Here is a 26,381-nt window from a genome sequence, read left to right as displayed (position 1 = left end):
GGACCTAGAAGCAGGGCTATCTTCTGAGCCTCTAACTGAAAAATAATAATGTAGAAAACAAAAAGGAATATAGCTATGGACTATAATTTTAGGGGTATTTGTAGCAAAGACATTGCAGTCTGCTACTGTCTGGCAGTGGTGTCTGTTGTATTAGACTAAGTTTCAGACTGGTCTGCTTTCCTGATGGTTACATGACAAAGGACTGTGTCATTGTGGCTGTTTTGTTAAACATCCCATCTTGATTCAAAAATTGCCAGTGATAGGGAAGCTGGCAGCATCACAAGTTCAAGTATTTAACTACTTTCACCATTACAAAATGTGTATCTTGTGTCTAGTCCATATTCTTCTGCAATTGTTGGCAGGGGTAGCTATTAGAGAAGCAAAAATTCAGTCCTCACGTAGGTATATTCAGGCTTTGATCGTATCAGTCCTCCCCCAGAAGATGTCTTCCAACCTGCAGGAAGCCTCACCAATTTCTTAATTTCCTCCTTTCGTTGTAGGTGTCAAATTCTTTCACACCAACCACGGAATTAGCAGATGCAATATAATCTCATTTCACCTGCTCTGCATTCCACGTTCACACACCTGAGGATCAAATTCGCCTTTGCAACTGCAGCACAGTGAGCTCCTGTTCAACTGTTCCTACACCAAGAGCCAAGCCTTCTCCTGACTCCTTTCTCCCACGGACAGAGCTGCCAGTCCACAAGTGGGGCCCACGTCGGGTAACTTATCACTGGGCTATTTAAAAAACACACGTGATGTGCTTGTACCCACTTTAACACCTGGACATGTTAGCTAGCCAACTTTTGATTCGATTACTACAAATGTTGTAAATTTGCTATCATTTTAACTTGTTTTGTTTTGTTTTGTTTTAAAATCAAAATACAAAGTGAGACCATATCAAATTCCTTGCTGGAGCCCTACTACATCAACAGATTTGTATTTATCAGCCAAATCCCTAACCCCAAACCTACAGCTCCAACAGTTACCAGCTCAGTTTTATGGATTCTTTTCCATAAACATGAGACTTGGCATTAGCTACAACTCTTCTCTTGCTTTTAATGATTCTTGTATATGAACCATTTCCTTATTTTGTCTGAGGTCGGTAAGGAGCTGGTAGGCCTGTAATTACAAGTGTCAGATTACTTTGGGTTTTTTGCTATTATTTTGCCTCAGCTTATGGGGAATGTGCCAGATTTTCAAAGTGAAGGAAGGTTAAGCCTAGACAAGAGTAGTATGGAAACCCCTGCACTTCCCCTCAGTTAAATACATCAAAATAGCTGCTTAATCTAATGGCATATACAGGTTTTGTAGAGACCTGGCGAGCAGCTCTCCTCACAAGTTAACCAGAACAGGCCCAAGGGATGGGAACCAGCAGAGACTCTTGCATCTGAACCCCAAATATAAAAGACCTTCTGATGAAAGAGGAAGTGGAAAGCTGAGACGGGAGAGAGTTTATTTGTACGAGAGGTGCTCATATATAATTTATATGCAATAAATGTTTCTAGCTATTTCATTAGTTGCAAATAAAGTAATACAAATGTGTGCCACTTGCAGCTGATGCACGGTGTGTGCCTGAGGCTGCTGCCAGCTGAACAGCAATGATTCACGTGGGGATGATTTAACACTCCAGCGTCCCCGCTATCCAAATTCTGCTGCAGGTTAATCCCTGGAGCAGATGCTTGATACTTTTTCAACCACTCATATCTTAGCTATTAACTTCAACTGCCAAAGATTTCCCCTTACACTATCACCAGACTGTGGTGGGTGAAGAGCCAGCACGTATTTGTCTTCCCTGCCTTCTTCAGGTCTGGAGAGCTCTGGCAGAGCCAGGGGAAAGAAGTCAACCTAAATCATCTCAGCTTTTTTTGAGCTTAATACATCAGCAGCTACTTCAGGCATCAGAAATTCATTTGCATCAGCAAAATTAAGTAGAAAATTAGGAAAAACTAAAGGAAAAATATGTAGCAAAAGTCAAGCAGGGCCCAGAGGGGGCAGAACATCTTGGGCTGCAGGATGTTCATAGCCTTCCTCAACTCTTCCCATTTGGGCTTCTCATTTAAACCCTTGTAACTCCCTGAAACTGTCTCCAAGGCAAGCACAGTTTACGGATGGGGATCAAGGGAGGAAGATGTTCGCTGCAAAACATTCACAACGTGCAGATCTGTGGTTCAGTCTTTCGCTGGGAGATCTGCTTCTGCAACACCCTGTTCTCAGATTAGGGGATGGAGTCCTTACCCCTGCAATCTTGTGCATAGGGCAGCATTCCTCAGCCAGGGGAACACCAAACAGTGTGTATGACAAAGGGCAGAGGGCCCATTTGGGCTCTGTGCACTGAAGATGCAGGGGCTGCCTTGTGATCATTAAGTTCCTCTCTGCTTCCTCGAGCCCCACTCTGGGCTGCCCGGTCAACATGGGGCTTTATGTAGAGGTTGTGCTATACTCTGAAAAATAATGAGTTAAGCTAGCAATAGTATGCTTTTTCACTCTCATAACTGCGCAAGAGAGTTTGGGGTACAGAGCCACTACTAATAAATCACCATAAAGAGATCAATATGCCAGTACTTTAGAGCTTGAATCTGACTAGCTATGGGAAATTTATCCCTTGGTAGCAATCAATCTGCTGTACTTAAAGTTTCCTCACCAGGCTCACAGCTAGCACAAACTGATCAATGCAGTTCCAAGTCAGCAGAGCGTAACAGCTCTGCACGTCTCAGTGTTCACACTTGCAAGTTTCCTCCTCCTCTGCAAGGACACAGAGGTTAAATTATCCTTTGCTAAGTGCATGGGACAGTTCTTTAAGCAAAAACAGCCCTTCTTACCAGCAGCCCGGCCAACACCCCAGCACCTTGCCAGATGGAGTCTAACTTGGTCCCCTGCTGGCAGCAATTCCACTTCAGTAGCCTGTGGCACTTCTTAGAAGTGGATGGCAGCAAAACAGCTCTGGGAGCCATCCAAATTTTGCCATGCATCCACAATAGGGCCCTCAGAGCGGGGGGTAGCTTGCCAGGTGGTGTTGGAGGGGAAATACACAGTCCTGCAGGATGCTGGGCTGCTCTTTCAGAGCAGCTACGCAGTATTACTTGGGTTTGAGAAGAGTGGGCATGAGGGAACTGGAGAAGATCTCAACAGTCTGCCTTTGGCTTATAGGATGACAGTGCTGCTGCTGAGAGAGGGTCCAGGGCTGCATCCCAGCGTGTTGTAAAACCTTCACTTTGAGCTCCAGCTCTGGAAGAAGATCCCCTCTGGAACAGCTATCTTTGCTCAGGAAAAGCATTTTCACATCACCTATTGCTGGCAGTTTCTGTGAGGAATTTTCTCTTTCCCATGGCATTTCTGTTGATGGAGCTCCTACAAGAAGTAACTTGGGATGCAAGACACAGGAGTCAGAATTCACTAGAGGCATCCTTCCCACCTAAAGCCCACAGGCTATCTCTGTGACTCAAAGCAAAAAGGCCAGATTCTTCTGACTGCTTGATGCCGGATGGCTTCTGGCTGCAGGATGATGGGGGAAAGGGTCCAAGACCTGTGGGTAGTGACACACATAACAGTAAAGTAAGCATTTACAGTATGATCTCAGGGTTATCCCAAAGAAGGCTTGTGCCTGAAAACTGGTATTAAGCAGAGGTCAGGGCTACCAGATAAGTGAATTTGTTAACTACCACCTACCTGACAAGCTCTGTCCAGATATGTAGGCTGTTAACCAGCTCTGTGGGACCAGCTCAGATTTTCCTGGTCTCTGGCCTGCAGATCCACAAACCAAAGAGTCCACATCACTCCTGGTCCCAACACAAGGTCCCCTTCCTCAGGAGCAGAGGTACACAGGATAGCAAGCCTAGCAGCCACTGCCTGTGTGCAGTCCCCCCTGCAGCCACTGCCTAAGACTTACAGTGCTTTTGCATGGCTTCTTACCATCAAATCCTAGCAACTAGCAGGAAGGCCCTGCTCTCTCTAACAGCAGCAGCAGTGACTGAGTACATTTTACAAATCTGTTCTGCCAAGCTGCTGCTTGCTTTTCTCCCTTTGTAATCAGACACCCACTGCTGACAGCTGTAGGAAAGATGGCACTGTAGATGGTACTGCAGCCTCTCCCTCTGCATGGTTCCCCAGTGCTTGTGGTCTGCTTTCCTCATCCTCCTCCTTGATGCAGAAGGCCTAAGAAAAAGCAAAGCATTAGACTTTCCAAGCCTATAGGGATTCCTGATCATGTGGGGAGGAGGCTGCGAGTGGAACGGCACTCTCATTTCTTCTGTGTGATGGTTCCCCAAGCTGTTACCTTTCTGCTGTGATATAGAACCCACTTTGCCAGGATAAGTTTGAGATAGGCAGGAGAAACAAGACTGTGAGCTTCTGTGCTGCTTTCTTTCAGGCTTCACAGGCTGGCTGAAAAATGTATTGTGCAGCTTAGGAAACCGATGTGCTGAACTGAGCACAGAGTTTTCAATTACAACAATAAAAACAATTTCCTAAGAGCAGACATCCATTCTGCTTTCTCCAACTGTTCCAGCAAGGTGTGTCACTGCTCACAGCACAGTTTGACTTTGCTTCATTTGGTTGCCCAGAGTCCTTGACAGAAAGTGAATGCTAAGCCTGTGTTCTGGTTTCTGCTGAAACAGTGGTGATAGTGCACCGATGTTTTGGTAGCTGCGGAGTCATGGGAGCACACCTGGGGCTGGGCTGGGATGCTCAGTGGGAAAAAGCCTCTGCCTTTACGATGCAGTAGCAGGGAGTGGGACAGAGCCAGGACAAGTGGCCTGAATTAGGCACAGGGTCATTCCATACCACTTCACATCATACAGAAGGCTGTGAAGCTGTGGGGAGTTGGCTGGGGGGCAGCTGCTGTTTTGAGGGTTGCTGGGCATCGGTTGGTGGTGGGTTGGTTGAGGGGCTGTTGTGTTGTTAGCTGTGTGCCCATTGCCAGGCAGTCGTGTTGCTAGCTGGATGGCAGGTGGTGAGTAATTGCATTGTGGGCAGATATATATATATATTTATATATATTTATAAATATATATAAAATATATTTATATTTATATTTATATTTATATTTATATTTATATTTATATTTATATTTATATTTATATTTATTTATACTTATACTTATATTTACTTTACATTTACATTTGTATTTGTATTTATATTTATCATTGCATATTTGTTTCCATTTTTCTCTTCTGTCTTTGTAAATAGCTCTTATCCTAACCCACAAGTTCTATTTTGTTTCCAGTTCTCTCCCTCATCCCACCTGGGGGCAGTGAGCACACGGCCTTGTGGTGCTGAGCTGCTGCCTGGCCACAGCACAACAGTCCTTTGGGCACCCAAAGGGTTGAGATAACGACAGACCTGACCAGAGCAGTTAAAATTGTTGCAAGTGTTATGGTAATTTAATGGTTGCTGGTCACAATGCTCTTTTTTCTATTTTTGGAAATCTTTCAGAGTTTTTTCATGGAGCCATATTACTTGCATATGATTCCTGTTGCACTGTTTACCATTTCCAGGGGCTGCATTAAAGTTACCATTTTTCTGTACCATGTAACACTGTTTGGGATTTTTTTTAATCTGGTATTTGTACTTGATATTGCAGCCATCTTCATACTTTGGGAACCATATCTTGGAAACTATTAATAATTTCACTCTTCACTTTGTCTCCTTGGGGAGTCAGGCCATGGGGGAAACGAGTGGGAATGTTCAAACCAGCATGTTACTATTGCTATGCCTACTGAATGTGTTTCAGGTTTTATTTGAGGTTAAGCAACTATTTATGAATATCCCCCACGGATCTGGCCTGAGGCTTGTTTATTAAGGACAAAAACTCCTACTAAAATGAGGATGGAAGGAGAAGATGAAGCAGGGCCATCACGAGCACAGGAGGAGGAAGAGTCAGAACTCATAACCCTTCAACCCCTAACTTGGAGTGAGCTGCAAGATATGTGAAAAGATTTCAGCTGTCATCCAGGTGAGCATATTGTCACCTGCTTGCTCCAGTGCTGGGATAATGGGGCCAGTAGCCTGGACTTAATGGGTAGCGAAGCCAGGCAGCTGGGGTCCCTGTCTAGGGAAAGGAGCATTGACAAAGCAGTTTGAAAAGAGACACAAGCCATCACCCTATGGACGTAACATCTGTCAGCTGTGAAGGAAAGATATCCCTTCAAGGAAGATGAGGTATGTCTCCCAGGCATGTGGACCACCATGGAGAAAGGTATCCAGTACCTGAGGGAATTGGCTGTGCTGGAGGTGAGGTATAATATTAACCTGGACAATGAGAAGTTATCCCAAGATCTAGATGATGTCAAGTGCCTGTGATCTATGTGGTAGAACTTTATACAGAGTGTACCATCATCGTATGCCAGCACACTGGCAGCGATGGTCTGGAAAGATTAAAATCCAACAGTGGATGAAGTGTCCAGCCTACTTTGACAATATGAAGAAAATCTCCCTTCCTCCCTATGGACCTGTGCCTCAGCTGTGAAGAAACTGTCTCGGGAGTTCCAGCAATTCAAATACATTATGTCCTACTCCCCATCTGTATGGGCTAGTGTCTCAGATATGAGAAGTAAGCATTCCTCTCCTCAAGGGAGGGAATGTAGTGGGTACACACCATGAGCTATCCTGTGGTTTTACCCATGTGACCATGGAGAGGACATGAGGAAGTGGGATGGAAAATCCACCTCAACCCTAGAGGCATGGGTATGAGACCTGCAAGAAACAGCAATTGAAAAAAAAAAGATTCTTCCAGGAAAACGACTGCTCCTTTTTCCAGTGGTCAGTCTCTGAGACAAAGAAGATGGTCTGATCCTGCTTCCGACATCGATAATTAGCCTTTCAGTTTGCATTCACGAGAAGTGAGTGACAAGAGGATCCCAAGCACTGTGCTGGAAACCAAAATGAGCCTAAAAGGGAATGTGTTGCAAAATGTGCCCCATTGTGACTGGCCCAGAGGCTCTGTGCATCCTTGGTATAGATTACTGCAGGATAGGGTACTTCAAGGACCCAATAGGGTACTGGTGGGCTTTTGGCATAGTTGCCTTGGAGATGGAGGGGCAAGTAATCAGCAAGACTCACTCACCCTTTAACAGTCCCATATGGCCAGTGTGAAAGTCTGATGAGAGTGGAGGCTGACAGTGGACTATTGTGGCCTGAATGAAGTCATGCCATCGCTGAGTGCTGCCGTGCTGGACATGTTTCAATACAAACTGGAGTCAAAGGCAGCCAAGTGGTATGCCACAATTGATACTGCCAGTGCATTTTTCTCAGTCCCTCTGGCGGCAGAGTGCAGGCCACAGTTTGCTTTCACTTGGAGAAGTGTCCAGTACAACCGGAATCGACTCTCCCAGGGGTGGAAACAGCCCTACCATTTGTCATGGGCTGATCCAGCCTGCACTGGAACAAGAGGAAGCTCCTGAATACCTGGAATACATTGATGACATCATCATGTGAGGCAACACAGAAAAGGAAGTTTTTGAGAAAGGGAAGAAAACAATCCAAATCCTTCTAAGAGCCAGTCTTGCCATAAGGCAAAGTAAGGTCAAGGAACCTCCACAGGAGATCCCGTTCTTAGGAATAAAATGATAAGATGTTATCAGATCCCCGTGGATGTGATTAACAAAATAACCACTACGTGCCCACCAGCTAGCAAAAAGGAAACCAACTTTCTTAGTTGGTTGTTTTTTTTTTTTTTCTGAATGTATACTCCAAACTACAGTTTGGGTGTAAACCCTCCCTATCAAGTGACCTGGAAGAAGAAGAACAACAAACCTTTGAACAGTTTAAATAGGAGACAGTCCATGCAGTAGCCCTTGGGGCAGAACAAGATGTAAAAAACATGCTCTACACTGCAAGTGGGGAGAATGGTCCTATTTGGAGACTCTGTCAGAAAGCTCCAGGGGAGACTCAAAGTCAACCGCTAGGGTTCTGGAGTCAGGAAAGAGGGGATCTGAAGCCTTGCTACACTCCAGCTGGCAAAGAGATATTGGCAGTGTATGAAGGGGTTTGAGCTGCTTTGATGCTATGTAGAGTATGTGGGTCATACTGATCACACAATAGTCTCAAATAGGAAACCCTAGTTGCCCAGGAATCTTGGAACCAATTGTGGACTGGCCCAAAGGCAAAGATTTCAGAATATCACCTGAGGAAGAGGTGATGCATGCTGAAGAGGCCCTGCTGTATAATGAACTACCAGAGAAGGAAAAGCAATATGCCTTGTTCACTGATGAGTCCTGTCATATTCTGGGAAAGCGTCAGAAGTGGAAGGCTGCAGTATGGAGTCCTACATGACAAGTTGCAGAAACTGCTTAAGCAGGTGAATTTAGCCAATTTGCAGAAGTGAAGGCCATCCAGCTGGTTTTAGATATTGCTGAACGAAAGTAACCAGTGCTCCACCTCTGCACTGACTCATGGATGGTGGCAAATACCCTATGGGGGTGGTTACAACAATAGAAGCAGAACAACTGGCAGTGCAGAGACAAACCCATCTGGGCCTCTGCGTTGTGGAAAGCTATTGCATCCCAGGCAGAGAATATGGTTGTAAAAATATATCATGTAGATGCCCACATACCCAAGTCATGACACTGAAGAACATTAAAACTGAGCGATGAGAGTGTGCGTGGGGCCAGGCAGGACAGCAGCAGAGGGAAGGGCAGAGCCAGGAGATTGGCAACAGGTTGTTCCATACCATGTGACGTTATGCAGAAGTCTGCAAAGTTGTGGGGAATTGGCTGATGGGCAGCTGCTGCTCAGGGGTTGCTGGGTGTCAGTCAGCAGGGGGTGAGACATTGTGTTGCTGGTGGGGCTCTGGTCGGCAGGCAGTTGTGTTGTTACTGGGTGTCAGTTGGCAGGTGGTGAGCGACTGCATTGCAGCTATATATATGCATGTATATTGTTATCATTGCATATTTATTTCTATGTTCCTCTTCTCTCTTTAGTAAACAGTTTTTATCTCAACCCACGAGTTTTATTCTGCTTCCAGTTCTTTCCCTCATCCCACCTGGGGGACAGTGAGTGCATGGCTGTGTGGTGCTGAGCTGTTGCCAGGTCAGACTATAGGCTCTGACCATGGAGGGAATGCTGGGCAACACCAAGCAGTGTTCACAAAGATTATCAGGGATTGACTGTAGTGTGTTCTTTTTCTTGAAGCCTGGCCTATGTACACCCCACTTTTGAGCAAATAATAAGAAAAACAGTGTAGAATCACAGAGTTGTAGGGACTGGAAGGGAGCTCTGGAAGTCATCAATTTCAACTCCTTGCTAAAGCGGGTTCCTACAGTAGGTTACACAAGACAGCGCCTGGGTGGGTCTTGAATATTTTGAACAGAGAAGGAGTCTTCACAGCCTCTCTGGGCAGCCTGTTCCAGTGCTCTGTCACCCTCACAGTAAATAAGTTCTTCCCTGTGTTTGTATGGAACTTCCCGTGTTCCAGTTTGTGCCTGCTGCCCCTTGTTCTATTGCTGCACGCCACTGAAAAGTGCATGGCCCCATCCATTTGGCTCCTGCACTTTATAAGCATTGACACAATCTCCTCTCAGTCTTCCCTTCCCCAGGCTGAACATTCCCAGGGCTCTCAGCCTTTCCTCATACGGGAGCTGCTCCAGGCCCCTCATCATCTCTGGCTGAGAGGACTGTTTCACAGATGAGGAGTTACTCGCAGTGCTGTCTGCAGTTCACCTGCCACAGCTCAGCCCTGCAGTGGAGTCAGCAGCATGGGTAAGTGGCTCTCATTCCCAGAGCAATGCGGTTACAGCAAATGACAGAGTTCAGCATACTTCCTCCATCAAAAAGGGATACAGTCCAGCACTGATGTCAAGCACAGAGCTTGTTTGATGCCCCTATGATGCTCTCGGGCCGCATTTACGACATCTCACACAGTAACGCTGCCGTACAAGCAGCTTCTGACATCAGCAACTTGTCTTCGGGAGGCAGCCAGGGATGCAGCAGGACCCCCTCAGGTGGATTACAGCTTCAGACCCTTTGTGACTCGCGTTACAGCAAGCAGGCTGTGAACCTGATGGCAGCAAACGCATTTAGCGACACCTCACGTATAGCAGCGCTCCCCAGACGGGTAGCGGTGAGGGAACACCAAAATGGCGGCCCCCGCCCCTCCAGGCAGCACGGCGGCCACCCCGGGCAGGCGGAGGGAAGGAACGGCCGGGCCGCGGGGAGGTGCTGCCGTGGAGCCCGCCCCGCCGCCTCCGGGCTCCGTGCTGCGGCCTGGCTGCACCGTGCCGAGCGGACGGAGCGGTAGGAGGGGGCCGGGGTGCAGTCCGCAGCCGCAGCCCCGGCGCGGGTAGCGGGGCCTCCACCTGCGGTGCTGTGCTAAGAGCAGCCCAGGAGCTGCGGGAGGAGACCCGGGCTGAGCTAAATGGAGCTCCTGAACGGTGGGAGGGAGGGGGATGCGGGGGTGGGTCTCCAGTGTAGCTTGTCAGGTCCTGAAGGTGCCCTTGGGACCTTGATGACAGCATCCTTCAGTTTGCTCTTGGATCTGACAGAGGGACCTGCTGTAGTCACTGCAGTAGGGTGGGCAGCTTAAGGGACTGTGAAGGGAGCACAGCATGAGAGTTGGGGCTGTGTGTGTGTGTGGGGGGGATTCAGGCTGCCCATGGCGGGCTCCAGGTGCTAGAAGGGTTGGGGTGATGGAGGGATGTTCAGGACAGTCCTGAAAGAGCCCCGGGTGCTGGTCTGTGCTGGAGGGGGGTTACTCAAGAGCCTGGGGTTAAAGGTCCCTTCCAACCCAAACAATTGTATGTGTCGATGAAGCTCAGCAATTAACAGGCAGATTGGCAGCAGTGAGACAGGTGTGTGCGCCAGGCCGGTGCCTGGTGGGGCATGGATCCATCTCCTGTGGCCCAGAGGGGTACGTGGGAGGGTGGCAGCAGGGGACCTGCTGTGTGACATACTTTGTAGGAGATGCCAGGCTCTGGAAGAGGAGAAATAGCAGGTTAAAGGAGGAGAAGGCAGCAGTAATCTAGTACAGGAGGCAGCATCCTTAATCCCAGGAATAAAAGACTCCCTCTCTTCCTTGGAGCATTGCTAGTACGTGCTGGGAGGGGGAGTCCCCAAACAGGCAAGCAGGGATAGTGGCTAGGGATGTTGAATGGGGAGCTATAAATCAGCAAGCTGCTAATTAAGACTACAGAAAACTAGTGAGTTACTAAAGATCTTTATTACTCTTTTCAGAGCTCTGGGCTGTTAACAAGCTCCCTGGGACCTGTTCCGAGCACGTGGCTCTCAGGGGACATCGCTTGAGAGCTGTCTAGTTTGGGCATGTTCTCGGAGGTGAAGTTCCCCGTGCCCTGGGGCCATGTGGCAGCAAAGGCCTGGGGACCCCCAGAGGGACAGCCCGTGCTGTGCTTGCATGGCTGGCTGGACAATGCCAACACCTTTGACAGGCTCATTCCCCTGCTCCCCAGAGGTGGGTCTGGCTCACTGGGACGGTTCTTTGTTGTATGGCAGGGCTGCATATCTGATGCTCTCTCCTTTCCAGACTGCCGATACGTGGCGATGGATTTTTCTGGCCATGGCTTGTCTTCCCACCGACCTGCAGGCTCCCCTTACCATTTCCTGGATTATGTGAGCGATGTGCGCCGGGTGGCAGCAGGTGAGTAGCTGAAAGGGCTCTTGAGGAGATGACTGCGGAGGGAGTGCTGTATCACTCCTGCTCTTTGGAACGGGTAGGCAGCATCAACTGCTAGGAGGGAGCACTCTCTGTTTCTCTCCAGGCTAATGTTAGCTGGTGCTTTGTTAAACCGCTCCTTCTCTATCAGTTTTTGTTTGTTTGTTTTTTTGAGGAGAAGAAACAGTAAACCCTGGGAAGGAAATGTTTCTGTACTGAGAAGCAGTGGTAGTGGCTGAGTGGTGAATGCAACTAAGTAGCTCCCCCAGGCTGACCTTTTCTGAGCAGGCAGCAACCTCCAACCAGTTAGACGTTAACTGGAGACTCTTCTGGTTCTCCCCGGTCGCAGCTTGGTGCTTGCTTTAGGGCCATGCAAAGAAATCTGAAAGCCAAGGTGCCTTGGACTCTAATAACTCCTGGTCTGACTACATATTTGTGTGCTGATTGTGGGGCAGCCTGTGGCACGTGCAGTTTCGCATCCACCATTCCGTACACAAAGAGCCCGTGAGAGCTCTTTAACGTTCCAGAATGTAAAACACATCTTTCAGTGAGGTATGTTTCAGATGGCAGCATTGATGAAGCAGTATTTTCCTATAAGCCTCTCAGACTGCCCTAAAAATGCACTAAAGAGCCTGATGTGCTTCATGGTGCAAAGAGCTTTCACTTGGAATAATGATGTTCCCCAGGGCAGTAGAGCTGGCTGTGTCCTTGCAGCTTGTGCTGCATGCCCTGCAGCAGAGGGCTCTGTTAAGGTCCCCCCCTTCCAGTGAGCACTGCGCAGTCAGGCTCCTTTGCTAGTTGCCAGTCTCATGTCTGGCAGTAAATGGGAATTTGCTGTAGCTTGTTTGCAGTGCAGAATGTATTTGAGAGCTGTGTGAGATAACTACCAAAGAAATGAGGTGGTGGATGTTCTTTGTCTTTAAAACGGGCCTACTTAGCCACTTCATTTCTGGATTAGGAAACAAATTAAGCATTGCAGAAGCCCTCCTGGGAAAAGGGGCCTGTGTTGGTGAGGAAGCAGCAAGATGCCTCAGCTCTGGTTTCTAATGCATCACTGTCTGTTTTTGTCTGTTCCCACTTAGCATTGCGGTGGAGACGGTTCACCCTGATGGGTCACAGTATGGGTAAGTGGCTCTTTTCCTTGTAAGCTGTGAGATTCACGGAAATATGAGTAGATAATTAATTTACAAAGCGTGCTGCTAGAAGCTGGGTTGGAATATTTATTATATTGTGTCAAGTACCAAGTTCTTTGCTTGAGCAATTCAAAAATATACATCCTTGTTTAAAATGATTCTGTTTTCAAGACACTGTATTACAAACAGTGCTGACTGTCCCTGTGGGCATTTCCTGAACCCCCAGGAGGGAACAGTGATGGACAAAGAACAATAGTCTAAGGCAGGAATATTCACAGCAGGCCTTCCTGCTCTCCCCAGGCTTTGTGGCCTTGCCTTTCTTGCCCAGGGCTTCTCTGGACACAGCTCACAGTACCTACATAGTGTAGTGTTTTAACTGATAACTCCTCCTTTGCCGTTGCTGCCTGAGAGGGAGATGGGGCAGGACGCAGAGTCCAGCTGACCAGTCCTGTTCTCTGCTTGCATCCTCCCTGCTGGGAGAGCTTTACCATATGGCTTGGGCGTTGTCCCTTGGTACAACACACATTTGTGCTTGTAAGACAGCTCCTGCTTTGGGGAAGGGGAGTTCCTGTTACCAAGTGGTGTCCTGTGCACAACTGAGTACCCTCCTTCCCTTTACAGGTGGCTCTGTGGCAGCAATGGTGAGTAGAACTCTCACTTCGTGGAGTTTGTGACTTGCAGTTGGAACAACAAATGGGAGAGGAATGAAGGGACAGATTCTGCGGGTCTTGGATCCTGGGGAAGGAGAGGCCCTTTTCTGACCCCCTCTCCAGTACAGCAGGATGAAAACAGCACTCAGTGCACAGCTTTTCTCTTTGTCTCATAATGTTTCATCTCTCTTCAGTTTGCTTTCATTTATCCTGAGATGGTGGACAAGCTGATCTTGCTGGAAAATCTTGGCTTTCTACTAGCTCCAGAGGTTAGACTTCATGTGTCCTTCCCCCCCCTTTTTTTTAAATAAAAAGAAATGTTTTTTTCTTCCCCTCATTTGTTCAGAGAAAACACTGATGTGCCCAGTTCCTGGCAGGTCATACAATTCTCAAAACTTCCTTTGGCAAGCACAGATCTGCTCCTTGTTGCATGAAGTGAGACCCTGCATAGGGTGGCCCTTGGGGAGCATCCTGTAGTTCTGTAGCACTGAAATTCACTTGTCTATGCCATGCCCATGTGCAAAAGGAACTGGAACCTCTGTCCAAGCAGCTAGCTGCCTGCCAAGGCTGTTTTCTTGCCAACAGCTTGCTGGGTGACCCAAGTGCGAGGCTGGCAGATTTTTTCTGCTCCTGGCAGGACATAAAGCTACATTCCCAGACTGCCATTATCGCTACCAGGTGCTGGAGGTTTGGTAGACAGAAATGGGATGGAAGCCCAGAGTCAGAGAGGAAAAGATACCAGATTTCCCTTGTTCTTTTAGAGGGTTGTCCTCAACTCAAAAGTGAAGTGGGAGGAGGTAAAAGAGACTACAAGTTAATAACTTTGATACAACGGCACTTAATTTTCTGCTCCTATTTTGCCTCTTATGTATTGCTTCTTTCCTCAAGAAGCGGTCATTCTTAATATGTCCATAACTAGTACTAGCTCTGAGAGATGTTGAAGGGTAAAATACCCTCTTCTACCCTCTGGCGAGTCATAGAACAACTCAGAAGAGGGAATTTATTTCTGTGCTGTACATCTCTTTGTTTTAGGACACTGAGGCATGGCTGAAATCAAAGCGGCTGGCTATCGATAGATTACTGAGTCTAGAAGGAAAACAGCAAGCTCCCAAAGCACGTAGCCCTGAAGCAGCATTGCAGAGGTGAGTTCCCACCTGTCTCTTCATTTGCTGCCTGTCCTCACCTTGGGCAGTTATGGCTATGTGAACCATAACGGGAAACTGTCACGGTTCTGCCCATTCGAGTTCTCTTCTGGAATCTCAGCAAGACTTTTTGCTTCTGCAGCCAGCTTCCTGCTCTTCTCTGAAGCAGCCTGAGAGCTTGCTGTCACCTTGTCATGCCATTTTCGCTTCGCTTCCTCCTTTTTTCAGCAGCACAATGTCTCTGCCATGTCTCCTCCAGGCTCTTAGAAGCAAACAGACATCTGACAGCAGAGGGTGGGGCAATCCTGCTGCAGCGAGGAGCGACTGAGACACCCACTGGTAAGGGGCTGCTTGGAGACAGGGCTCATCACAGGGCTGGCCCAACACTGGGTGTGGGAAGGGAGCAGTGCCAACAGCCATTGTCTTCCACAGGGTCCAGGGTGCCCTAGCTATGAGCTTACATAGCCTAAATGGGATCAATTAAGCCTGGAGGCAGAGCTCTCATTTCCCAGCAACTGACAGTGGAGCTCGAGTCCTAGAATGGGTAAAGAAAAAAAAAATACCCAAAAAGGAGGTATTTCAGTTAATCCTACTCCTCTTACCTCAGAAAGTCTTGGACAGACCGCAGAGGTGAGAGGCAGAGGAGGCAGAGCAACTCCTGCTTCTATGAGACACGAAAACCTTCTCTTGTTTTCCTTGCAGGGCTGGTGTATAACAGAGACATGAGAGTCCGTACGGTGAGCATTGCTGTTCTGACTTGCCCCCTGCTGCTTCTGAGCCCTGAGCTTACAGAAAACAGAGGTAGCGGAGGCCCACTCACACTGAGCCCAGGCCCTGCCTCCACCCAGCCATTTACTTACCGCTTCCCTAATTCCCACACCTCTTTTAAATGCTGCTTTTAAAAGAGCCTGCACTTGATCATTAACTGACTCAGCTTAGAGTCACTGGAAAATGTTACTGAATTTTTTAGCAGTTCCTGAGCCCCAGGGCCTCCTGGCCACATTTTCCTGCTGTTGTAACTCTTAAGGCAGCAGATGGATGGATGTTTTAGGTCAGCTTCTTTGTCAGGTCACCCTTACAGAAAGAGGGGAAGGAGTGGAATGAAGTCTTTACATCTGATATGTTGATAGCATTGTGCCATTATTGTGTAAGAAGGGCCTCCTCTACCTGTGCTACTGCCAGACTATGAAAACCAGAGTATTTTACTATCTCCTTTTTAGTAAAAGGACTTTTTAAAAAGCTTTTTCTCTGCTGTGAGATCATTCCCATATGTGCTGCAACCCAGCAGGCAGCGTCGTTGGCAGCCCTGAAACACATCTGGATAGAAGGAGCAGTTGCAGAGCCAGGCACTCTTGTGTGCAGCCTGGCAGCCTGTCCTGTCTCAGCACAGCAGCTGTGGGGCCTCAGCCTCTCCTGCACAGGTCCTGGGGACACCCTCTGTCCTCAGCTGCTGTCCCTGACCTTTGTTGCTCTCCCTGTTTTTGCACCTGCAGCAAAGTCGAGAGTACCTCACAGTGGAACAGTGCGTGAAGCTCCTGCAGAAGATCAAGGACCGTGTTCTCATCATTCTGTGAGTGAGGCACAAACAAAACCAGCCCTCACTGCCACCCTGCAGCGCTAGAAGGGGTCCTCCCCATCTGTTCATCCCCTGGCTTTGAGCAGAGGGAACATCCTAGCAGACACATGAACCTTTCCAGCATTGTTCCTGCATACTTCCCTTGTGGCCTGACTCTTCCTTCAATGGCAGCAACCCATCTGCCCTCTCTTCCTCTTGCTGTAAAGCCACTGCAGCCTTCACTTGTTCCAGCTGGTTCTGCAGCCTGATCCAGCCCCAGGACAGGGAGGAGATGCTGGGGAGGCAGCCTATGTCTTACCTGGAGCCATCTGTCTAGTCTGGGTGCTGTTTGTCCTCCTGCTTTTTTTGCCATCTCCTTAGAGGGCAAGGTGTGCAAGGTTCTGGTGATGTTGGCCCATATGGTCCAGGGGAAATGAGGTGGTGCTGGGAGCTGAGAAATGAGGTTCAGTTTTGGTTTCCCTGGGCTGTTTAAATCATAAGAGCACCGTTCTTTGTGCTTAAGACTTTCTCTTGTGTCCAGAGCAGAAAAATGCAACATCATGGGTGAGGACAGGCCATCTAGACCGTACACAGCACATCCCCTCAAGACTCAGACATCACTTCATCTAGTCACCTGCAGTACAGTCTTAATTCTGCAGGGAATCTAACACTGGCTTCTTCAGGGCAGCTGCCCTGGTGCCTCCTGCTCCAAGCAGGGCACAGACTGTGATTATAATGTTCAAGCAGCAGCACAGAGGAGGGAAAGGGACAGAGGTGAGATGCAGAAGCTGCCTGGAAGAAAAAAAGCCAAGAGCAGAAGATAGGGTAGGGGCAGGGAGTTACATACTCAGACAAGTTAAGGAGCCAGCCCTGGGGTGATAATATTTAACCCGTCTCCCTCTGATACTACTAGGCAGTACTCCAAGTATTAAACAGATAGCTTGATAGATAATAGCTGCTTAGCTAAGCTGTGCCTTGCTCTTCTGATCACACATGAACCTGTGACCATGCTGCTTACAGGCAGCCTGCACAACAGCTGGGTCTGCCATCCCAGTCTGTCTTGGGGACACTGCTTCTGCCCAGGAGACAGCCACATAGACAGAGGCACACCATGTGTTTTACTGAGCCTTGCTTTTACTTTTCAGAGCACAAGATGGACTCTTGGTACCACACAAGCTGGAGAGCAGAAATCAGTTTGCAAAATCCTTACGGGAGGCATTTGAGCATACCCTCAAAGAGGTGAGAGCAAACTCCATCTTTGCATCTCCATCTACTTCACTGGGCACCAACCTGGATTTGTCCTAAACAGCCCAATCCTTGCATGGGGGTTGTGATGGGGGGAAGGCCAGCTTTGTCCTCACTGCCAAAGTCCTAGTCAGTACTGCCCTCCAGACATAGCTCTTCCCAGTTCCTCCCATCCCTGTCCTGCCTCCCACTGTTGGACTGTCATCTTTATGTGATGGGTTTGTCAGTGGCTGGTGTATCTGCAGTCAACTATGACAATGTGAAATCCAGCCTTTCTTTGAGGCACCATTTTTGCATTGTTTCCTCTGGCTTCCTCCCCTGTGGGTGCCACACAGTGAGCACAGCTTGCCTGAAGGAACACTTTCCAGCTCTATTCCTACTTGTGTCTTCTCCCTCTAGGACATCCAGCTGGTAGAGGTGCCTGGGAGTCATTTTGTGCACCTGAACGAACCCGAGGTGGTGTCTGGGATCATCAGCAACTTCCTGACAGCGCAGAACACCAGAGCCAGGCTCTAAGCAGTCACTGCAACAGCAGTCCAGGACGAGAAGTAGCTAAAAATCTGGCTCTGGAGGAATTGCCACTATTCCTACCTCACATCCAACATCAGTTTCACGATACTTGATCCTAAGTGGAGCTTGCTGAAGGGGTGAATGCAGATCTGCAAGGTTAGACAGACACACAGTGGCTTTCCCTTTCTTCCTCCTAACTTCTGCATCCCGAAATAGAGCAGGAATATAGGCAGGGGCTCCTCAGGGAGCAGCAGCACCAACAGCTGTAGCACTGCAAGACATAGGTAGCTCATTCTTTCCTCCTCTCTCAGCATGGAGTGACAGGTCCCTTCCTAGGGCTAGATCAGTTAAAAAAAAAAAAAACAAAAAAAACAGGAAATAGTTCTGCTTCTTTGCTTATTTCCATCAGTCCCTGAGCTCAGAGAGCCTCAACCTCTCTGTTCTACTGTGAGAGCTGCTGCTTTTTCTTAAATAATCAGCTTAAATGAGAGCTCACCTGGGTACAGAAGGCCATTTCAATGAACTGCTGGGAAATGAGTCATTAATCCTCTAGCTGAAGCAGCTGGGAGAACTATTAGTAATGGAAAAGTTGGCAGAGGTGATTTCTGTCCATCTAAATAAAGATTGATCTTCCACCGTTAACACTGTCTTCTTTGACTGTATAGAAGAGTGAACCTTTCTTGCAGGATGCTGACCCAAGCAGCTCAAGTGCCAATTGTAGGAAGCAGTGATTTTTTGCATGCATTCTGCTTTGGATATGGCATGTTAGGTATCCACCTGCCTCCTAGGTAAATAGATGCAAAAAGCCAAATGAAGCAAGCAGGCCTGTCGAGTCTCCTCATGCAATGGAAGCTGCATTTACAGTGGATTTTCTAGAGGGTGAATCCACTTCAGCCCACCTCTGTGGAATCTATCAGCACTTCCTTACCAAGGCTGCAGGCAGTAAAATAAACATAGCGTGCTAGGGCTGCTTACTTTCAGATCCCTGTAGCAGTCACAGGCTGCTAGGGTGAAGCTGCAAGTTACATGATCAGCAGCAAAAGCACTGCCCCACAACTGGATGTGTGTGTTGCCATCCTCACCTGCCTCCTGCAGGCTGGTGGCAGGTTTTGTGGAAACACACCTTGGAGAGTCTGGTTTCTCCCTCCAAAGCCAGGCTGTCCTCTGACCTTGTCTAGTGACAGTGCTGAATGGCAGTGGTTCCCGCAGCCCAGGCAAGACCTGGCTGCAGGGACCCAAATACAGCTGGAAGGGCAACTCAACACCTGGCTGAGATGGAGCTGCCTGGGAGGGAAGCACCAAGAGAAAGGGTAGGGCTCTGTACCAAACCACTGATCTCTGCCTGTGACAGCAGGTCTAGGAACTTTGCAGTTGTTTGTATCCAAGGGTTTCCCTCCCCTTCTTCGTCGCCCCCAGATAAACACAAAAGACTACTAGCACATAAGCCATGGCTTTTTATCACCACCACAGTTCAATACAGAAGACACTGTTCCCCACAGCAGAGCAGTGGAGAAAGGGGCATTCCTGTCTTTTAGGAACAGCACCAGTTTATTTACAGTTCTTCAGCCATTCCCTGCCCCTGCAGGGGCTGCGTTAGGCCAACACTGTCTCTTACCAAACTCCTCTGGGTGGCAGGGAGATGCAGGTTGTCAGAAGACATGCCTCAGCCTCCTTGGCCCATGCACCTTGGGAAATGGTGTGGTGCAGTGCAGGCGTGGCCAGCAGAGGAGAAGGATGCAGTACAACTGAAGCCAACGCCCCCACATGAGATCCAATGGCAGGGACATGAAGCTGCCTCAGTTCCTTGACACCCTGTGGCACATGAGTCTGTAAGCATCTCTCCTGCCCTCTCCAGCATTGGAAGAAATAGCACAGCTCAGTATGGCCTAAACTTGCGCTGCGCTCTCATCAGTGCGATTCTCTGCTTGTCCTCCTCAAATTTCTTCCTCAACTGGGCAATATCTGAAACGGACAAAAAAAGAAAGACGACAGGTCACAGCGGAGCGGCAGACCTCCCTCTCCCTGTGGAACTTCACCAATGCAGTTGGGAGATGTTCAGCTCAGACAGCTGCAAGCACACACTGCTCAGAACTGGTCCTTTTGCACCAGGGCCAAGCGCAGAGCTGAGGCTCTGGCTGTTTTGCGGTGCTGCAGCTCCCTCTTGGGGAAGGAACACGCTAGTTCTCCCTTTCGGTGGCTACTTCTGCAGACCGATGAAAACCCGCTAGAAAGGTATCATTTGCCCACTCTCGCAAAGAATATTCCAACAGCCTTTGCTAGGCCAGGTGGTGGCAAGGGACTCCCAGGAACTGGCCAGGTCCTGTGCCCAGCCTCCCAGCCAGCTGTTCACCCGCAGTTGGATGTAGCTCCACTGAAAGAAAAAGGATGTTCTTTGGGCCACAGTGTGAGACAGGGAAGGGTAGGAGGGGACTCAGACACTCACGCTCTCTCTTGGTCTCACGATGCTGCCAGGCATAGAAGTTGAGCAGCTCTTTGCGGGCCTTTTTCCGCTTCTCCCTTTCCAGTACCCTCAGGTTGGCAGCCTCTGTCCGGGGCAGGCCAGGCTTGCGGCCCTTCCGTGTTACCTTCACCCAGCCCTCCTCATCCGGTACACCCTCCTCCTTGGCCGCTTTGGCTTCTTCCTACAGAGACAGGAAGGTGAGGCAACTTGGTGCAGCTGGGCTGCCAGCCAGTCTGATGCAAGGCTCCTCCAAGGTCCCACTTAGACACAGAGTTACTGCACCTGGTTACGTACAAGATTTGAAGGAAGGTATGGGACAGAGGACACAGGCACTCAAGTCACAACACTGTGTGCCAGACAGCACCTGCTTTATTTGTGGATACCTACTGCAAGCCCTACATGGAAGGGCCAGCTGCGATGAACCAAACCAGCAACCCTGCCAGCCAGTGCTTCCTCTCTGCCATTTCCAGCAGGACCTGAGCACTGACAGATCCTTTCCCTCTGCCTTTCTCTCTACAAACAAACTGCTTAGCTGGGTTCTCTCCCCAGCCTGGCCTCACCTCTGCTATCTTTTTGTCATAGTCTTGCATGTAGGCATCCACCTCAGCCTTCAGTTCTTCCCGATCCACTACCGAGTCCGCGTATCTGGTGATCCACTCTGAGACAGAGAGAACAAAGTCAGCTGTAGCCTCTGTTAGAAGGAAATTCTGGTGTAATGCCTTTCAGCAGCTCCAGAGAGCACTGCTGTGGGAAAGGACACCCTTGGTTCCCACTTCTGTTCAGCCTCCCCGCTGGCTTAGCTTACACACGATCGACTTCCAGCAGAAAAGCAGTAAGCAATGGGAAGAGCCTGCAACTTTCCAAGGAAAAGCAGGCTATCCTGAAACCCAAGAGGTGCAACGTTCGAGGCTGCGTTCCCACCCACGGTTACGTGCAAAGTGCTGACATCTTGACAGCCATGCAGTGTCTGGCTTCAGTTTTCACAGCAAAACACAGACAGTCTCTCTGAATCTACATGATATTGAAGAGACGTGGGGAAAAACTGCCCTTCTATTGTACCAAGTGACCCTGTCCTCCTGTAGGGTCACTCAGCCAGGGTCTACAACATCCAATAGAACAAGCTATCAACAATATGATGTGGTTAGCGGGCATAGTGGTGATGGGTTGATGGTTGGACACAATGATCTTAGTGATCCCTTCCAACCTTACTCTATCTTAGAAGCATAGAATAATTAAGAAAAACAGGACAATGAAATACTGGACATCTCCCCAGCCCAGGCTTAGTACAAAACAGTAAACAAATTGGAATGTGCCAGGTAAGATGCAGTGAGGAAAGGGTTTCCCCTGCTCTGGCTAAAAGGAATGTAGCTGGTGCTTACTTACTGCTAATGCCAGTTTTCACAGGGTGACTCTCTGTTGATATGAGCAAGGGACCTTCCTGTGACAGAGCCTTGGCTGCCTGGACACCAGACGGTTTCCTGAACACCACATACGCAACTCGAAATCCCTAAAAGAAGATGACACCCCCAGGATGGTCAGATATACTGAAGGCGTTGGAGACACAGATGGAAATCAAACTACAAGTAGCATGACAAAAAAAGTAACACAAGTTTAAATCCTACTACCGCAACGGGGAGACCTGATAGCAGCCTTCAGTATCTAAAGGGAGATACAGGAAAGAAGGGGACAGACTCTGGTCTCAGGGTCTGTTGGGATAAGACAAGGATAAATGGTTTCAAAGTAAAAGAAGGAAGATTTATGGTGGGTATAAGGAGAAAGTGTTTTACAGTCAGGGTGGTGAGGCACTGGCACAGGTTGCCCAGAGAGGTGGTGGATGCCCTGAAGACACCCAAGGTCAGGCTGGAGGGGCTCTGAGCACCCTGATCAGCTGCAGGTGTCCCTCTTCACTGGGGAGGAGTTGGACCAAATGGGTCTTTAAAGTTCCACTTAAAGTGGAAGGCACCAGTTCAAGGGTGCCTTCCAACTTATGATTCTATGCCTCCCTTCAATACAGTTTTCTCATAACTCACACTCCAACCACCACCACTCAGTTTTTGGGATTTCTTCCCATTCTGATCACTAAAATATCACTATTTCCCCTCCCTCCCCCCCCACTCCAGCCTTACCGTTGCCGTTCTGTTGGTGAAGAACTTGGACGTGCGTTTTTCTGCCTTCTCTCCCGGTCCCGGTTTATCACGGAGATCCACGGACTGCACGGCCCCACAGCGGGAGAAGAGCCGGGACAGCGCATCCTTCAGGCAGGGAGACAACGAACGGCAGAGAACAGCAGGAGTGATTCCCCTCCAGGCCTTCCCAGCGTACCAACCCCCGCGCGCTGAGGGCTCCTAGCCGAGCCCTTCGCGGCCCCCCCACCCCGCTCACCGCGCTGCAGTACGGGGGGACGTTGAGGACGAAGAGGGTGCGCTGCGGCGGGTGCGTGTCGCTGGGCCCTTCCCGCACGCGGTGTTCCTTCACCAAAAGGCAGTGCGGCGAGCGCTGCCGCGCCCCGAACTTCACCGCCAGCGCTGCGGGCGACAAACCGGTTAAACACAACACCCCATAGCCGCCACCGCCGCCGCGTCTTCCCGCCCCTCCCCGCCGCCCCTCACCCGTGTATCCCGGCGGTGCGGTCACGACCACACGCTGCTCGGCGGCCGCCATCTTAGCGCGGGGGGAAGCGGCGGCCGCGGGGGCTGCTGGGAGCTGTAGTCTGCGGCGCTGCTAATGGCGGCGGCTGCGGCCCCCTCAGCGCACCGAGCCCCTCCCGCTCCCTGTAGCCCCCCCATCTCTCTTCAGGTGCAACCTGAAGTCTCAGCAGGTACCTACTTATCACCCAAAGGCGTGGTTCAGTGACCTAACGCCGCCAGTGCAGATAGATGGCACTATGGAACACACTCCGTTGGCTGAATTCCCTTTTTTCAGCAAAAGCAAGGAAGGGGAAATGGGGAAATGGTGGGTTGTTAGAGCAGTATGGTTAGGTTGCAGTTGGACTCGATGATCCTTTAGGTCTTTTCCAACCTGAGCAATTCTATGAATTCTATGCAATAGCTCAGCAGTATCGAAGGAAATCCATCACTCGAGTGAGAGAGGTTGGATGGCTTTCCATAAGGCATCCATCGAGGACCCAATGAGCCCTCAGCACTATGCCATCACTGGACAGCTCGCAAGGAGGAGCCTTCCAAAGACTGTATCAAGGTAAAGCCAAGTTGATGTCTCCAAAGCTATTTGTTTAATGTTTTTGTCTGGCTCAGCTATATGTTCAAGGTTGAAACTCCACTGTAAGTTTCATTAGTCCTGCTTATCTAGGAAAAACAGCCTTCCCGAGATGGAGTGTTGCTCTTCAAAGATCCCCAGACTGCCTAAATTAGAAACAAGGACAGACACATTGAAGATCCTTGAGATGAGGCACAAGTCCTAAACAGTGACCATGTGGAAAGAATGAGGTGTCCTTGTGACCAAACAGGGCTAAGGCGAAGAGCAGGACACCTCCCCAAACAACCAAAGACCACTGAAGACCTCCAGCAAGCACAGAAGCTTGAAATGTTATGTAACCTTCTACTTACATCAATCCTATGAATCTATAATAGGTAGGTGTGACTGAGGTATTAGGTAGGAGTGTAGTGAAAACTTTTTAGACTACAAATAAAAGCCCGTGTAGAGACTCAGTGTGCTTGGTTTGTGGAGATCTCCCACCCTGCACAGAATAAATCAGCGTCTCCTCTCTAAGCACTTGTCTTTTTAAATGTTTAAGGAGATTCAAAGTAACAACAAACCCACTCGCTCATGATTTCTGATGTTAAGGCGGCAGATGTCACTGGGATCGAGGGATGCATGTACTGGATGAAAACAGGAATGGAGGAGGAAGGTAACTCCTGCCCCAACCCAAATATAAGGATGTGCACAACCCAGCTAAGACAAGACATTCCTTGTACCTGTAGACTTTGCAGCCTTTAAGAAGTTGGACATCCACTGTGGTCTCCAGAAGAAAGCTGTGGCCTACCTGGGCTGGGAGGTGTTGACTTCAACTTAAACTTGCTTTGTAAGGTGGCAGGCAATTTACAGGAAACTTGAACTGAGAACAATACTGCATGCATGCTGGAAGAAGCGCACACCAAGCACCAGAGGAGAGAGAGGGCCCACAGAAAGATGGTAATTGAAACAGTGACCAACATTAGTGCATGAGAAGACTTGCAGAAGGAACGCAAGAATATCATGCCAAGCAAACCACACATATGAAGCGATGCACCAGAAGATGAGGAAAAGTAAAGTTTTCCTTAGCACCCTCTACAACTGTGGAAAGTTGTTCTAGCTCAACTTTTTTTTTTTCTTCTCCATGTGGTGATGGGGCACAGATATGGGAAATAACTGAGCCAGGCACAAAGGAATAAAGGAGGCACTAACCTGGGCAAACGAGGTAGCTATCTGGGTAGGTTATATTGCCCAGCAATTTGGTGATAGAGGTGTATTTCTATGCTTAAGTTCCTCTGGAAATCCTTGGCGAAAGACTATGGAAATGTAATGTTATTTTATATAGAAGAATAACACCTAGAGTACCTGCAGAATGATGTGCTCTGACAGGAAGCTTATTACACACAATCATTTAGTGTTAGCTGTTCTGAAATGAAGACCTCCAGCAGCATAAAGCAGCAAACATGCTTAATCCTAGCAAGGCAAATAAAAGAAGAAATGTTAAAAAGACATGTAAAAACACTCAAAGAGAACAGTAAGAACAACTGTTCTTAAAGACTCTTGTCAATCAGGAAAAAATAAAAGACAACCTTTATAGAGGAAGCTATATTTACGATGGAATGGAAGAGAGCACACTCCAAAAATAAAGATCTTGAATCAACACATATGTATGAGGTGAAAGGTTAGTGAAAGTAAGAAATAATATGGATAGCTGACTCAAACAGATATCCAAGTTAATGAATGTTATCAGAGGAAATGGTAAATGCAAAAGCTGTACCAGGCAAACTTGTAAGTCACTTTAGAAGTCAGCATACTTGAAAAGCAAAGGAAAATAGAGAAACACTATTACGAATTACCTACGATCTACCTGTCCTGTTAGCACAATACTGTTAGTACAAGCAATCAGTGTGTCACACACAAGCTTACAATCTCTAACAGCCTAGAAAAAATAAAAATAAATTTAAAAAATTATATATATATTTACATATATATATATATATATAAAACCATGCTGGATCAGCACAAATGTGCACAGATGTTAGGTCAGAAGGTGGTAGGTGAGGTCAGCAGAATGTGAACAAGATTAGCATGACAATTCCAGGACCGCAAGAAGAAATTTGACAGCTGCAAGGTGAACTGTTCAAAAAAGCCTAGAAATAACTGCAGGTTACTCTTTCAGTTCCTACTGAATCAAGCCACTCTATGAAGAGCTAGAAGGTTTGGGTGACTTTAGAGAGCTGACTGTAGGAACAGAAAGAGCAAGGAACACCAGGACACTGCTGTAAGATAAATCAGAGTGGAATTTAGACAATCTTTGACTTGAAAAATTAAAAAAAAAGTATTTACTGTACAGATCAGAGCTAGAGAACAGAGCACAAGTTCTTCCAAGGAAATATGTTAATATCATCATAATTTATCACAGGTAACTCAAATAATGCATGACTGAACAGTGAGTTATGAAGTGCATTTGCTTGCTATTTGGCTTTTGTAATGGATATAAATCAATTAATGAAGATATGCTTCAGTCTCCCAATTCTTTCAGAAGAGACAAAATATGCAATTACAGTGTAAGTCTTCACATTTTCACAGCCTTAACTTCTTATTATCTGGCTGATAATGAAAGTACCCTACTTTATCTGGAATCACAACTGCAATTTTTTTTTAATTACTTTTTAAATCTCTAGACTGTCAATAACAGATTGCCATTCCTTTCCTGTGACAAAGAAATTAGAACTAGGTAGGGGGACAAATCATTCCTATCAACAATCAGCTAATCGAGATCATCAAAATTAGTAAAGTACTTTTGAGCATGATTCTCTTATTCATATACTCTTGTCCTTCCATCACACTACCAGCTACCCATGGTATTTATTACTGAACCAGGAGCAACATCA

The 26,381-nt window shown here is 48.1% G+C and overlaps 2 protein-coding genes and 1 long non-coding RNA gene across 7 annotated transcripts; 1 reads left to right on the top strand and 2 right to left on the bottom strand.

The window, feature by feature from the left end:
- Positions 1,460-4,956, bottom strand: LOC110392304. Its single transcript, XR_002434294.1, has 3 exons — positions 4,277-4,956; positions 3,670-4,155; positions 1,460-3,526 (listed from the first exon to the last, which is right to left on the bottom strand). It is a non-coding gene; the product is annotated as an uncharacterized LOC110392304 (long non-coding RNA).
- Positions 10,076-18,479, top strand: SERHL2 (serine hydrolase like 2). Of its 4 annotated transcripts, none has more exons than XM_021381230.1 (12): positions 10,076-10,230; positions 11,167-11,401; positions 11,474-11,587; positions 12,685-12,726; positions 13,357-13,376; positions 13,580-13,654; positions 14,418-14,527; positions 14,787-14,866; positions 15,230-15,264; positions 16,021-16,097; positions 17,228-17,321; positions 17,727-17,843. In XM_021381230.1, exons 2-12 carry the CDS (start codon positions 11,254-11,256, stop codon positions 17,841-17,843), a joined length of 912 nt encoding a protein of 303 aa, XP_021236905.1. In that variant the 5' UTR covers positions 10,076-10,230; positions 11,167-11,253. The 4 variants fall into 4 exon arrangements, with proteins under 4 accessions (XP_021236905.1, XP_021236967.1, XP_021237020.1 ...); XM_021381292.1 differs by having other exon boundaries at positions 10,229-10,367; XM_021381345.1 differs by lacking the exon at positions 10,076-10,230 and adding an exon at positions 10,391-10,506.
- On the bottom strand, positions 19,277-23,057 carry RRP7A (ribosomal RNA processing 7 homolog A). Of its 2 annotated transcripts, none has more exons than XM_021381508.1 (7): positions 22,908-23,057; positions 22,681-22,823; positions 22,425-22,550; positions 21,682-21,805; positions 20,859-20,956; positions 20,281-20,479; positions 19,277-19,799 (listed from the first exon to the last, which is right to left on the bottom strand). In XM_021381508.1, exons 1-7 carry the CDS (start codon positions 22,957-22,959, stop codon positions 19,714-19,716), a joined length of 828 nt encoding a protein of 275 aa, XP_021237183.1. In that variant the 5' UTR covers positions 22,960-23,057; the 3' UTR covers positions 19,277-19,713. The 2 variants fall into 2 exon arrangements, with proteins under 2 accessions (XP_021237183.1, XP_021237118.1); XM_021381443.1 differs by lacking the exon at positions 19,277-19,799 and adding an exon at positions 19,813-20,208.

The sequence above is a fragment of the Numida meleagris genome, chromosome 1 (genome assembly GCF_002078875.1).
Source record: "Numida meleagris isolate 19003 breed g44 Domestic line chromosome 1, NumMel1.0, whole genome shotgun sequence".
Lineage (NCBI taxonomy): Eukaryota > Metazoa > Chordata > Aves > Galliformes > Numididae > Numida > Numida meleagris.
This window is presented reverse-complemented; position numbering and strand designations above follow the sequence as displayed.

Coding starts and splice junctions, on each gene's coding strand:
- SERHL2 (XM_021381156.1), top strand. CDS start 11,254: ATGTTCTCGGAGGTGAAGTTCCCCGTGCCCTGGGGCCATGTGGCAGCA. Junction 15,265..16,020: donor GAGACATGAGAGTCCGTACG/GTGAGCATTGCT, acceptor TTGCACCTGCAG/CAAAGTCGAGAGTACCTCAC. Junction 16,098..17,227: donor GACCGTGTTCTCATCATTCT/GTGAGTGAGGCA, acceptor TTTACTTTTCAG/AGCACAAGATGGACTCTTGG.
- RRP7A (XM_021381443.1), bottom strand. CDS start 22,959: ATGGCGGCCGCCGAGCAGCGTGTGGTCGTGACCGCACCGCCGGGATAC. Junction 20,957..21,681: donor TGTGAAAACTGGCATTAGCA/GTAAGTAAGCAC, acceptor TCTCTGTCTCAG/AGTGGATCACCAGATACGCG. Junction 20,209..20,280: donor TCGTGAGACCAAGAGAGAGC/GTGAGTGTCTGA, acceptor TTTTTCTTTCAG/TGGAGCTACATCCAACTGCG.